General features: G+C 51.1%; 1 protein-coding gene across 2 annotated transcripts in view; it reads left to right on the plus strand.

Annotated features, from left to right (window-relative positions):
- Ube3b (ubiquitin protein ligase E3B) overlaps positions 1-13,513 on the plus strand; it is a 42,973-nt gene that overhangs the window by 5,876 nt on the left and 23,584 nt on the right. For both annotated transcript variants that reach the window (XM_031337485.1, XM_031337486.1), the window contains 12 exons: positions 88-272; positions 371-491; positions 1,722-1,781; positions 2,057-2,161; positions 3,441-3,537; positions 5,287-5,372; positions 6,326-6,408; positions 9,300-9,405; positions 9,641-9,761; positions 10,531-10,708; positions 11,985-12,154; positions 13,210-13,377. In XM_031337485.1, coding sequence (XP_031193345.1) covers positions 112-272; positions 371-491; positions 1,722-1,781; positions 2,057-2,161; positions 3,441-3,537; positions 5,287-5,372; positions 6,326-6,408; positions 9,300-9,405; positions 9,641-9,761; positions 10,531-10,708; positions 11,985-12,154; positions 13,210-13,377 — 1,456 coding nt within the window. In that variant the 5' untranslated portion in view covers positions 88-111. The remainder of the gene's footprint in view (positions 1-87; positions 273-370; positions 492-1,721; positions 1,782-2,056; positions 2,162-3,440; positions 3,538-5,286; positions 5,373-6,325; positions 6,409-9,299; positions 9,406-9,640; positions 9,762-10,530; positions 10,709-11,984; positions 12,155-13,209; positions 13,378-13,513) is intronic.

Here is a 13,513-nt window from a genome sequence, read left to right on the forward strand (position 1 = left end):
CTGCTGTGTGTGTTCCACACTGTGACCCACACCTGCCCCTGCTGTGTGTGTTTCACATCGTGACCAGCTCCTCTCTGGTCCTCACAGGCTTCGTCGTGTCACCTTGCAAACATGTTCACTGTATCTCAGACCTCCAGAGCATGGTTCATTGACAGAGCCCGGCAGGCACGCGAAGAGAGGCTGGTGCAGAAGGAGCGGGAGCGCTCAGCAGTGACGATCCAGGCTCTAGTCCGCAGCTTCCTCTGCCGGAGGCGACTGCACAGAGCCATCAGGTGAGAGCAGCTCTAGCTGCCGTGCTGGACAGTGCTGGAGACGCCTTGCTGAAGCCTTTGCCAGTGCTCCTCATTAAGAATGTCTCTTTTCTATCTAGGAAAGAGATTGATGAATTTTTTAATGCTGATGAATCTGGGTCCAGTAAGAGAAGTGCACTTTGTATCTTTAAGATTGCCAGGAAACTGCTGTTCATATGCAAAACTACCGAAGACCATGAGGTGAGCCCTGGCAGTCACCAACAGACTGCTCTCCTGGTATCAGGACCCTTTTGTTTAAGGCACCCACATGAGGCACAGTTCGTGGCTGCCCACCATCTTTCGAGAATTTGAGCCCTCCTTCTGGAGGTCTCTGCACTTTAACTGTTACAGACAGGAATTATCCTCAGATGTGTGTGAGAGTCAGATAGCCGAAGGACATGGCTGAAAGGTGCCAGAGACAGCACAGTAGGAAACAGGAGTTGGCAGTTGGCAAGTGGTGGGCTGCACGGGTGAGGCCCCGCCCAAGAGAGCAGTGTGGGGTCTACTCCCTGCCATGGCCAGAGGGGCCATTGCCTGCCTAGGCTCCAGTTTCCCAGACATGCACTAGAGGTTTGAGGTGCACTTGATGATGAAATGCTTAAGATGAAATGCTGGCCTTTTGCTTGTGTATCATTACTTACACCGTAAAACAGACCGCTTTACTGTCAGGGCACTCGAATGACAGGGGAGTTACAGTAGGTACCTGTAATCATGCTCAGGATACCACTGGGGGACAGTCCCCTGCCCCCTGAAGGGAAACCAGACAGGCAAGGTCTCCACCCCCATGGAGCTCCTAGCCCAGCTGAGGAGGACCTTCAGGCTCCAGGAGGTACAGGGAGGACACTGTGGCACCCTGCCCTCTTTAGGGGCAGGTGCGAGGCTAGAATAGCCGAGTAAGAAGCAGTTCTTCCAGTTTCTACTTTTTCCTGATTTGCATATCAGGGTTAAAATGAAACAGAAGATCTTCAGCTGGTAGCTTCTAGGCCGATGCTTGTGCTCTGGGAACTGCCTGCAGCAAGGTGTAGGCCACAGGTTACAAAGGCAGCTGCAAGTCTGTGGCAGCCATGGCTAGGAATGGTGGGAGTTGGGAGGCAGAGGTGGCCCAGAGTGCCACAGGATAGAGGCCAGCCTAAGCCGTAGAGTGAGGCTGAAGGAAGCTCTATTCTGGGTTTCTATATGAAGTGCACTGAGTTAAACACAGCTGTGGGCCCAGGAGCTCTGTAAGCCTTCACTTTGAAGCCTGTCTGTAGCCTTGTGCTCTGCTGTGTCCATGTCTCTAAGCAGGAATTAAATATGACCGTGGGTATATGATATGGGTCACCTGACATTCCCTGCATGCTTTATGTGTGTGCCCACCAAATACGTACTCGCCTTTCCTTCTCACATTTTGATCAGTTTGGAGATCTGACAGCTAGCTTTTCTGCCCCACAGAGACTGGAGAAGTTGTGTCGCAGCATTCTGAGCAGCATGGATGCTGAGAACGAGCCAAAGGTATGTGCGTGGGAGCTGGAGAGATCCTCAGTGGATCACACAGATGCGCAGTCGAGTGTCGGGAGGATGAACATCGCCTCATCCTTACCTACAGAGCTGTACTTAGCTCTTGCCTCTCATTCAAGATGGTTGCTGCCTTTGAGGCCTGAGAGCTCTGGGTTTAGGGTCAAAGTCCCTGCTGCTTCCCCTCTTCAACTGTGCAGTCACACTGCCTCAGTAGAATATCTGTGACTCAGCCAGGCTGCCCACACAGCTGCACTTCTTGCTTCCCATAGGTGTGGTACGTGTCCCTGGCTCTTTCCAAGGACCTCACGCTGCTATGGATCAAGCAGATCAAGAGCATCTTGTGGTACTGCTGTGAGCTCCTTGGACAGCTCAAGGTAGACCAACCCCAAACCCAGTCTAGCCTGTTCTCACCTGGTGCCTCAGTTGCCCTCATTTGCTGGTTGTGCCTTTGGGGAGTCTAGCCAGGAAAGAACTGATGAGCCACTGTCCAGGAGAGAGTAGGGTAGGTGCTGCAGTTACTGTGGCCTCTTAGGAGTACATATTAAACATCAGGTACATTTGCCGCGGTCTCTGTAACAAGGAACCTTCAAGGACAGGGAGGTGACTGAGTAGTGGGTAAGGGTGTTTATAGTGCAAGTAAGAGGACCCAAATTTGAAGCTCCAGCACATCGACTTTGGGCATGCCAGGAGTGTCTAGAAGCCTAGTGATGGGGGAGGGAGTCGAGAGAATCTCAGCAGCCTGGGGGAAATGCAGATTCGAGGTTCAGTGAGAGACCCTGTCTCAATACAAGAGAGAGCAGTAGGGAAAGACACTGAAAGTCCTGATCTGTCTGCACCCACCGTCATACCACATGACACACACATACATACCACATGCATAGTCTGCCCCTCTTCCCCACATATACACACACACACATACACACACTTTGAAGAGTTGTAAAACATTTTGAGAAATGAAAAGAGAGAAAGAAAACCTAAGAACAGTTAGGTACAGAAACAGGTGTAGAAGAGTGTGGGAACTGGAAGCAGGGCTCTGGGCTTTGGCTAGTCTGTCACCAGGACTCCACCTCTCATGAACCTGGGATTTGCAGCATCTCTGGGGATATATGCTGGATCCCAGGCGGATGTATGGTAGGATCTCAGCCTAGAGAGCAGTCGGGTGTTAACTTGGCTTACTCTTGCAAACCAGGGAAACCATCACCCTTAGAAGCAGCAGCAGCAGCAGTGCCCAGGCTGAGCTACGTGCCAGGTGCTGCACTTGGGTCCCTGCATTAGCTATTATTCCTTCACAAAGCCCCATGAGAAATCAGTGCCTATGTTCCTAGTGAACAGATAAGGGAACCAAAGCATAGAGGGGTTAAGAAACTTCTCCAAGATCACACAGCCAGTGAGTAGTGAGGCCAAGTTGTATCCCCTAGTCCCCATTAGTGTGTGTTACAGCATATAGTCAGCTGTAGGTATGAAGGTGAGGCAGCCTGGGACCCTGTCTCTCAAGGCTGCTCAGCTGCCCCTTCCTGGCAGCATTTGGTCCTATAGTTAAGTACTTGTGCTGAAAGTGGGCTCTCATGTGCACTGGCTGCACAGTAGGGCAAGCACATGCTCTGTGGAGTGGGGTCATGGGTGTGAATGTTAATCTACCTCCATCGTTTGCAGCCAGAAATTTTACAAGACTCCAGGCTCATCACGCTTTACCTCACCATGCTTGTGACCTTCACAGATACTTCAACATGGAAGATTCTCCGGGGAAAAGGTGTGTGGGACCCACTTGAAACATCTCTCCCAGCCAGCATTTCCATGGATGAGGGACACCTCCACTGCATGAGCAACACTTTTGCCGTGCAAGCTTGGGAGGCCCTGAGCTTGCGCCTGAGCGTGTGCGTTTGGTGTGGGTTATCATATGTGGAGACCCTCCTGCTTGTGAATGTTTGTCTGAAAACTTTGTTCCCTGGCCTTTTCAACTCTCCTAGCACCCTGCCTGTGGAGGTGCAACCCACTGAGGCCTTCCTGTAGTATTTGTTTTTTTTAAAAAAAAAAAGCCAGGCAGTCATGGTGTATGGTGCACACCTTTAGTGCCAGTTCTTGGCAGTCAGAGGCAGATTTCTGACTTTGAGGCCAGTCTTGTCTACACAGTGAGTTTCAGGACAGCCAGGGCTACACACAGAAACCCTGTCTCAAAAACAAAAAACAAACAAAAAAATTAAAGAAAAAAAATAGCAGGGGTCTGGACAGGTGACTGTGGTTAGTGACTGGTCAGAGACTGCTGCTCCAGAGGACCCAAATTGGATTCCCAGCACTGATGTGGTGGCTCACAGCCATTCGTGACTCCAGTTCCAGGGGATCCAGTGTCTCCTGCTGACTTCCATGGCCACCAGGCACACCACGTTATCCATACAGGCAGGCAGAGCGCTCTACGCATAAGGATAAACCTAAACATTTTTAATAATAATACCATTTTGCCCATAATATTTACTGTAAAGTTGCCTTATTTCCTAGAACTTGTCCCTAGTGTTTGACACAGACACTCAGCACACAGCCTTGTACATGCCAGACACTGTTAGACACCGGAGATGTGGTGGTGCACAGGGCTGGAGTCTGGCAAGCAGACTGCGCCAATCAGAAGCAGGTTTCACAGCCGTGGGATCAACTTGAAAAAAAATCACACTGTAGCGAACACATCATCCATCCTCTTTTCTTGCTTTGTTTCTTGGTGTGTCACAGTTGTTACCTCCAGGGCAGTTTTTGTTGTACCAGGTACTATAAATTGTCAATGGTTGTCTAAAATACCTGGAGGGTGTTCTGTGCCAATCCTATGCCTTGGGTGAGCAAGAAGGATTTGTTTTATATATTTTCCTGGACTTAGAAGAGTCCTCAAGCTATGGAGGTCTGAGCCCTGCTGGATGAGCATGTCCTGGTTTGGAGAGGAGGCATAGCCCCACCCTAGAAGGAAGTGCCACCTGGGTTTCTTTTAGCTAGGGGTCAAACCCGAGAGGTAACACTTGAGCCAGACCTCCTGTGGGAATCACTCTCCCAGAGCTCTGGTTTGCCCTAAGGGATTAGGAACCTAGGCAGAAGGGCTGGCCCCCTCCACTGGGACTGTGATCTGGGGCACTGTGCGGGTACTTGGAGCTGTGCTGGAACATCTGACAAGAAGGTTCCCTTTTGGCTAAGGGCTGGGCTGGAGTCCAGGCCGCCATGGCAGGGAAAGCTTGGCAGGAGCTAGAAATTGGCCTGGCAGTTGGGAACCAGAGTGGGCACGTTTCATCTGTACACAGGAAACGGGACGGAACGTGGGACAGCCCAAACCTCCCCCACACCCTGTGATGCACTTCCTCCAGCAAAGCCCCACTTCCTTAAGGTTAGGGTCCACTTCTTCCCAGTCAGTCACCTGAGCCTGGGGGGACCTTTCTCATTCAACCTTGTGTCACCAAGGCCTTGTCCTCTGTTCCACTGGTCACACTGTGGCAAGAGATTGTCTTCTCAAGCTGTTTTCTTCATTTAGGTGAGAGCCTTCGGCCAGCCCTGAACCACATTTGTGCAAATATAATGGGCCATCTCAACCAGCGTGGACTCTACTCTGATTTGCAGGTCTGTGGTCCATCCCTAATGTCCCCTGCAGTGCCTGCAGTGGGTTTCCTGTGGGTGTACACATGCCTTGCTCATAGAATGGTTTTTTTGGAGGAAGAGTTGAAGACCCAGTGTCCTCTTCTGTCACTGCAGGTCGCTGTGGTCTTGGGAGGGAGGACTGGCATTTGGCTCCTAGGAAGTTTTAGCTAGTGGCTACAAAGGCAAGCCAGAGGCTTGGCTGACATTGAGGTCCCAGAAGGAGGCCCAGGGCTGTTCTGCTCCTTGGTGGAGGGGGACAGTGTGGTCTCTACCTCAGCTACCTCAGGTGCTTTTCTGTCCACTCCAAAATGCCAGTTCTCAGCTGGAGACTGGACAGAAGTTGGTGGTTCTTGAGGGCTGCCCTGGGCTTTTGGGGCTTTAGAAGGAATGCTGATCTGACTCTGTTCTGCTGGCATGGGCCGGCTCCCAGTTCAGTTTCACATCTCCACAACACAATAGTGCGTTGGCCAGGAGAGGCAAGTCAGCTGTGGCCGCTCGTTGGCTGGATTGCTGAGCAGTGTGTTTAAGTCGTGTTTCACATGGATTTTTTTTCAGTGTTTTTTGGGGTTGCTGTGCTGCCCAAGCCAACCTCAAAGCCCCAGGCTTGAGTGCTCCTGGGAAGCCAGGACTGCAGGGGTGCACTACACCCAGCTCGCAGACACCCCTTTTCTTAGCTGTTCATTATGAGAATGCTTTCAGGGTAGGAATGAGAGAGATATGAAGGGAGCTCCACCCTGCAGCTCCCTTCTTCCCGAGCTCCATTCTTATGCAGTTTATCTAAAGTGTTCCCTTTGCCTTTTTGTTGTTTTGTTTGAGAAAGGGTCTGATGTGTAACCAAGCTGGCTGGGAACTCATGGTGTAGACCAGGCTGGCCTCAAACAAACAAGGCTATAGAATCTCAATGCATAGGCTGACGGCTGGACTGTTCTTTTCAGGTACTGCTTACCCGAGGCCTTGCCAGGCCCCGGCCCTGTCTGTCCAAAGGCCCGCTAACAGCAGCCTTCTCCCTGGCCTTGCGGTAAGAAGCCAGCTGCAAGGCTGGCTATCCCGGCACTCCCCTCTCCCCTCTTGGCCCTCTTTCTGCCCACCTTGTCAGACTCTGCACGAGGTGTTCATCTTAGTGAAAGTGACATTTTGTGACATTCACACTTTCCCTTGGCTGTCAGTGTGTGCAAGTGCTTTGATGTGTGATCTGAAGGAGATGACTCAGTGAATTAGGTTCATTCTGCCAGTGACTGTATGAAGGGATTTTTCCTTTTGAGTTCCTAAAAGGAGGGCCAGCCAGCCTGGGGCAGGGGGAGGGCAGTTCAGAGGATGGGGCTGGGGACACAGGTGCTGACATCTGAAGGCATACCCTCACACATACGTGCATTATAATAGTAAATAAATTGAAGACTCAACAGTGTTGCCCTTGTCAGGAATATGGTGAAAATCCTGGAAGATGTGACAAACTAACAAACCCTCCAGTACTAAGTCATTGAGTACTAAACCTTCCTGTCCTAGGCCCTGAAGTATGTGCAGCTGTAAATCATGACCTCACATTCTCCTGGGGCTTCCTGCAGCCATTGGCTGACTCCCTACCACAGTCTCTTCTCTTCATTTTACAGATACGGAAGCTAAAGCTCAGAGAGGTCATAGTCAACTCTCAGTCACACAGCAGGGAATTAAATCTTAGTCTAACTGAGAGCCCACAAGGCTCCTTATTCTTCAGGTTTGCCTTGCACAGTGGAGATACTTGCATCTTAAATCAATATGTGTGGCTTGAGTAAATGGTACATTGAACCTTTCCAAAATGTGTGTTCTTTCTCAGAGCAGCAGGACATCTGCTCCCTGAGTTCTTTCTTGGTCCAGTAGCATGAGCTCTCTGCCATGTCTAGCCTTGCTAACCACACAGGAGTGTCACAGCTAAGAGGGACAAGCTGACTCATCACCAAAGAGGGCTGCAGAGCAAGAAAGCCAGAGAGAGGTCCTGTTGACCCTTGCTGGCAGACTAGAAGCGCACGCGCTTGTGAGCTGTGCCCGTGTGTGGTGCCCCCGGCGCCTCTCTCCCTGACAGCTGTGTGCAGAGACGCTGCACAGCCTCACTGCCACTCCTGTGCCTTTGCTCTGTTGAGGGAACTGTGCTGTCTTGGGTTAAGCCTCTTTCTAAAGTGTAGAACTGGATTTTCTTTTGTTTTGCCCAGTTGGAACCAGTGAGATTAGCTAGGGTGCCAAGCAATTAGTGTAGCATTTCAGCCTTAAATTTTTCCCTTGTCCCCAAAGCGGTAAAGAGAGAGTAAAGAGTTAGAGAGTAAAGTCTGCCAGCATAAAGCCAATAACACAGCGTTCACTGTCAGTGGATGTATCGGCTGGAGGGCCTCTCTGGCTTTTTGTAAGTTCTCTTCCATTTCACTGCTGCCTGCATGGCTTCTGTGCTGGTTGGTTTTAACTGTCACCTGGGCACAGCAGAGTCACGTGGCAAGAGTCTTAGTGAGATGTACTAGTTCTCTGTTGCTGTGATAAAATGACCTTACCGATCCAGATAGATGAGAGTCCATCACCATTGTGGCAGGATGGCTGGAGCAGCACACTTGTGCATGCACACACACACACACACACACACACACACACACACACACACACACACACACGTGCGCGCACACGCGCACCAGTGGGACTGGGAACAGTGCATGACTTTTGAAACCTCAGAGCCACACCCCCCTCAGTCCTCAATGTGTTCTTCTTCCAGCAAGGCCACACAACCTTAATCTACCAAACAGTGCCACCAACAGGGACCAGTATTCAAATGTCCAAGACTGTGGGGAATACCACCACAAGGCATTCTCTAGGTCACATTAGGCATGGGCATATCTGTAGGGGGTCATGTTGATTGATAACTGACCTAGACTGTTGAAGTCTTAACATCTTGTTTTATCTTCCCATGCTGGGGATTGAACTCCACGAGTGTTAGGCAAGTATGTTACCACTGAACTACATCGCCAGCTCTCGATCCTAGTGACTGAGGTGTAATTCACATGTGCCCCTCATCCATCTGAAATGTGCTCTTCCATGATAGTGGTCAGTATATTCACAGAGCAATGCCTCTGTCAGGAGTGCCTAGTGCCCAATGTTTTCCTTGCCCTGCAGGGAACCTGCCAGTTAGCAGCTATCCTCCTCTGTCCTCCTCTGCCCTTCCCTGCAGCCCTGCAGGGTATGGTTTGGCTCTCCGTGCTGCAGCTTTGGTGTGCTAAGACAAGGACTCTACCACTGAGACATAATCCAGGCCCTTGGGTTTTCTGAGATCAGGTCTTGTATAACCCCGGCTAGCCTTGAATGTGATTCTTCTGCCTTAGTCTCCATGTGCTGGGATTACATGCATGCACTGCCATGCCTAATCTGGGGTCAGTGTCTTACTTTAATATGTCTTCTAATGGAAATATTGCATGCTTATTTAAAAAAAAAAAAACAAAAAAAAAACCAGGTAACTCAGGAAGTAGAAAGAAGGTGCCCTTCTCTGCACTCCTCTTACCCACAAGTCACGTTGCTGACCTTCCCTCAATTTTTCCAGGCTTTTTCCTACTTTTCTATTTTGTGTGCTGATGTGTGTGCTTTCAATGTTCACACGGACTGTTGATTCTAAAGTAAGCTGTGTTCTTAAAGTGTGAGGTATCGGTGCATTGTCACCCTGAGGACAGACTTGGGTGGCTCTGCTCAGTTGAGGGGTGGGCTATACCAGAAGCTTTCTTGGTCCTTCTCAGAAGCCCCTCCCATCTATGGAGGTTATTATCTTGCTTTCTTCCACGTTTCTTATAGAACAAATATTTTCTCGGGCCATTAGCTTCAGAACTAACCCTCCCTCACTATGCAGCGTCACCTCCATGACGTTTGTGTGCTCACCCTGTGTCTCAGCCTTGCCCCCTCTCTGTTTAGCCCTGTGGTTGCTGCACAGTTTTCAGACAATCTGATGCGACCGTTCATCATCCACGTCATGTCGGTACCTGCTCTCGTGGCTCATCTCAGCACTGTGGCCCCTGAGGTGAGCGTGTAGTTCTGTCTTTGTTTGCCTGACTCCAAAAGCCAAGCAGCACCTCTGCCAGTTCCTCCTCCTTCCCACAGCTTTCCCAGTAGCTGGTGTAGACAGGTTCCTGATGTTACCCTCTTTCCCTGCTGCTTGAACACAATGTTGCCTCAGTAAGGGCAGCAAGCTCTGGTCTGGTCCTCTCTCAGGAGAGCCCTCCCCGCTCCATGTTAACTGTCTGCTGTCCCTGCAGCGTCTTGGTGTTTTAGAGTCACATGATATGCTTCGTAAATTCATCATCTTTCTGAGAGACAAAGACCGATGCCGAGATGCTTGTGAAAGTTTAGAAGGCTGCCATACCCTGTGTCTCATGGGTGAGTCTAGGAGGCTGGGTTTGAGTTTGTTGTGGCTGTGGGGAAGGCCTACATGTTTGTTAAGGTCATTAGCAGGAGTTAATATAAAAACAAGTTCTCTCCACACTGTGGATTAACAATTAGAACCAGGGGTAGAATGTGACACTGCTTTGGTGCCTGTGTGGAGAGTTGGCTGCAAGTCCTTCCCTAGGAGGGAGGGGCCCGTGGCTCAGATTCGAGCATAGCTATGTTTCTGTGGAACTGAAGCATTTGAACGTAGGGCACACAGCTCTTTCTCTGAGTCTGAGGAAGGGAGTTTAGACAAAGCCGCTCTTAGACTGACAGCCCTCAGACCAGCAGGCTCCCCGCGGTTACAGCATTTGTGTTTTTTGGACTAGACCCTAAGTGGAGCACTTTGGTGAATACTGAGTACAGCCATCTCCCAGGGCATCAGATAATGTCACATCTTGTGTTCCTCCTGGCTTCTAAATGTTACTGCTGATGATGCTAAGTATCATGTCCCTCTGGTGCCTGGCAGTTCAGCGTCTTCCTACAGTGCCATAGGAATGATGGCTGTCATTACTCCTGTCTTAGAGCTAAGGAGGCCATTTCATGTTTGAGAGCTGTGGAGCTCTCAGGTCAGCTTGGTTCTTGCCATGCCTCCCCTGGCACTGACGGAAACCACCCCATGTAGATGCTCCTCCTCACCTGAGCCTGGAGCCTTGAGCAGGGCTGGGAGATCCTGTGATATGCCTATCTGGCCTTCACGTGGAGCCCTCTCTCTCTCCAGGCAATGTCCTCCACTTGGGCTCCCTCAACCTCAAGCTGTTAGAGGAAGAAACAGATGGGTTTGTGAGCCTGCTCACCCAGATGCTGTGCTACTGTCAGAAGTACGTGTCCCAGAAGAAGTCCAACCTGACCCACTGGCACCCTGTGCTTGGCTGGTTCTCCCAGTCTGTGGATTATGGGTACGTCCTGGGGACATGCTCTGTCCTCCCCCCACCTTCCACCTCCTTCCCCCTCCCTTTCTCTTCTTCTAGCCTTGGGGCTTTGTTTCATTGTAAAAATCATATGTGAGGCTGGAGGAATGGCTCAGCAGTTAAGAGCACTGACTGCTCTTCCAGAGGTCCTGAGTTCAATTCCCAGCAACCACATGGTAGCTCACAACCACCTGCAATGGGATCCAATGCCCTCTTCTGTGGAGTCTAAAGACAGCGACACTATACTCGCATAAAATAAATAAATAATTCTTAAAAAAAAACGTATTTATTATATGGCATAGCTACAGCCTGGGGATTTGGGTCACTGGTAACGAGGGTTTGCCTAGCAGGTCCTAGGTTCAGTAGCTCAGGAGCCTCATACACAAATGGTGTGTGTGGCTAGCTTTGTCTGTGTCCTTTCCTGATAGTTTTTCTATGTAGAGAGCTGAGGTCACATGGTGTCACTGTTTCTCTTTAGTTAGTAAGTTGCAGACCCTGCCCACGATACTCTTTCTTCTTTAGTGTGCCTTTCACTGATTGTTTCACATGCCTTGGAGAAGCCAAGATGGGGCAAAGGATTTAAAGGGGTAGCAGCCCCCAGGACTTCCCACCAAGCACAATATGAGCATCATAAACTCAGAGTTATTAGAATGGCAAGAGAAGAAGAGCTGAGGTGAAGTCAGGCAGTCAGACAGACACAAGATGTCTCCATACTGCATGCCAGGGCCTGTTCCCACAAGACAGTGGGAGCCAGCCTAGAGCCTTGATGGATTCTAGGTGTTGGGGCCATGCTGGAAATGCAGCCTGCAGTGGAGATGCACCTGAGGCAAGGACACTGTGGTGGTGTTGGGCTACCTGAGAGGAAGAGCAGTACAGCCAGCAGGACACAGCTTGTGCCTCAGAGGGCAGCAGGCAGCTGGGGCCACCTCAGGGAAGGCAACATGAGAGACTGGCCTGGGAGACAGTCAGGTGCAGCTGGTGCCTTGACAGGCCCAGCCCTCAGTGGCAGTTTCTTCATTCTGTTTCTTCTCATGAGAAATTCATTTGGCTTTTCTTGTTTGTCTGTTGGTCTTTTGGACAGAAGCTCACATGCAGCTCAGACTCACCTCTAACTTACAATCCCCCAGCCTCCCAAATGCTGCAGGCACAGGCATGTGAGTGCCAGCCCAGGCTGCACGTCTGTGTGGAGGGTCCCAGGGAAGGAACCCGGGCTCTCCCTGGCAGACCCTAGGTGGCACTGACACTGTGCCCCTCTCTGTCCTAGCCTCAATGACTCCATGTACCTGATCACCAAGCAGCTGCAGTTCCTGTGGGGGGTGCCTCTCATCCGCATTCTCTTCAGTGACATCCTCAGCAAGAAGCTGCTGGAGCACGCGGAACCCGCCCCAGTGCAGTCGCAGCCGGCCCCGTCGCAGCCGGTGCTCCCTGTGAAGAGTGAGTGAGTGGCTGTGCCAGTCCTCAGTGGCATCTGAGGGTCTGGGCTGTTTGCTGTTCTCTTGGCTCGAAGCTTAATCCATGGCCTGGGGCCTGGTAGGCAAGCCCACTGCTCAGGAGGGCAGCTCCTGCTTCTCCCTGTGTGAGTACCCACCGCCTGAGGGGCAGTACTGAAGTCCACATTCAGCAAGACAGTATGGGTCATCGAATAGAAGTAAGAGCCAATGAGACTGAGGCAGACAACATTCTCAGGGCTCTGCTGTCTCTGAGCTTCAGCTTGGCTGCAAACTTCCTACTAGCCAAAGGGCAAGGAACGGTTTTGTGGACCCTTTCTCATTACCAGGGAGGACCACAAAATCCATTTTATAGGAGACGTTAAGCTTTTCGGAGTTTCGCCATAAATCTCCTGTGTATGACTCCTCCTCCAAGGAGCCACTGAGGCACAGGCCAGCACCTCAGCAGCACTCCTGTGAGGGGTGTGGGCACCATAGAAAGAAAGGCTTCTGCTGCTGCTGTGAGCACAGTTGAGGAAATGTGAGCAGCGTACAGGCCACAATCACTGCCTGCACTGCTAACCTGGGATAGGCGATGGTCTGCCTCTCGGGCAGGGGTGGCAGTGGGCAGCGGTGGTAGTGATGGGGGAGCTCCACTTCTGTCGCTTCATCTGCCCAGGAACAGGAAAGCCAAAGGCTGAAGTGAAGGCTAGGACTTAGGGCCTTAGGGTGTCCCCAGGACTCCCTCCAAAACACAGAAACAGCGACTGGGCTTTCCCCTCCCCCCAACACAGTCCCCAACATTTCCCCTTTGCCTTGTTGAAATCTGGGATACAGTAAGAATCCATGTCAGAGCTGGGCATGCCTGACTTCTGCTGAAAATACCATAGTAATTAAAGGGAGCATTAACATTTTCCCAGGTTATCCCAAAGGAACATGTTGAGCCCATGCAGCAACCCCACTGCCAGCCTGTGAGTGGCGTTCTCTCCGGGTGTCTCTTACTTGATAGGTGGGAGCTAGCAGACAGCTGAACTCCTGCGTGTCTTCTTCCCTCCATGCCAGGTCTCCTCAAGCGTGCATTTCAGAAGTCTGCTTCAGTTCGGAACATCCTCAGGCCTGTCGGGGGCCGACGCGTAGACTCCACTGAGGTGCGGAAGGTCTGCAACATCTGTGTGCTCTACCAGACCTCACTGACCACCCTCACCCAGATCCGCCTGCAGATCCTCACAGGTCTGGAACCCTCAGCTGGCGCTTCCACTTCCAAAGTTGTCAGGCAGTCGACCTTTCTTCCTTTACTCAGAGGGTGGGCATTTTGAGGTTATTTAGAGATTGGTGAGCCTCCGTAGCTCTGCCTCAGTCACAGCAC

The sequence above is a fragment of the Mastomys coucha genome, unplaced genomic scaffold, assembly GCF_008632895.1.
Source record: "Mastomys coucha isolate ucsf_1 unplaced genomic scaffold, UCSF_Mcou_1 pScaffold22, whole genome shotgun sequence".
NCBI classification, from domain to species: Eukaryota; Metazoa; Chordata; class Mammalia; order Rodentia; family Muridae; genus Mastomys; species Mastomys coucha.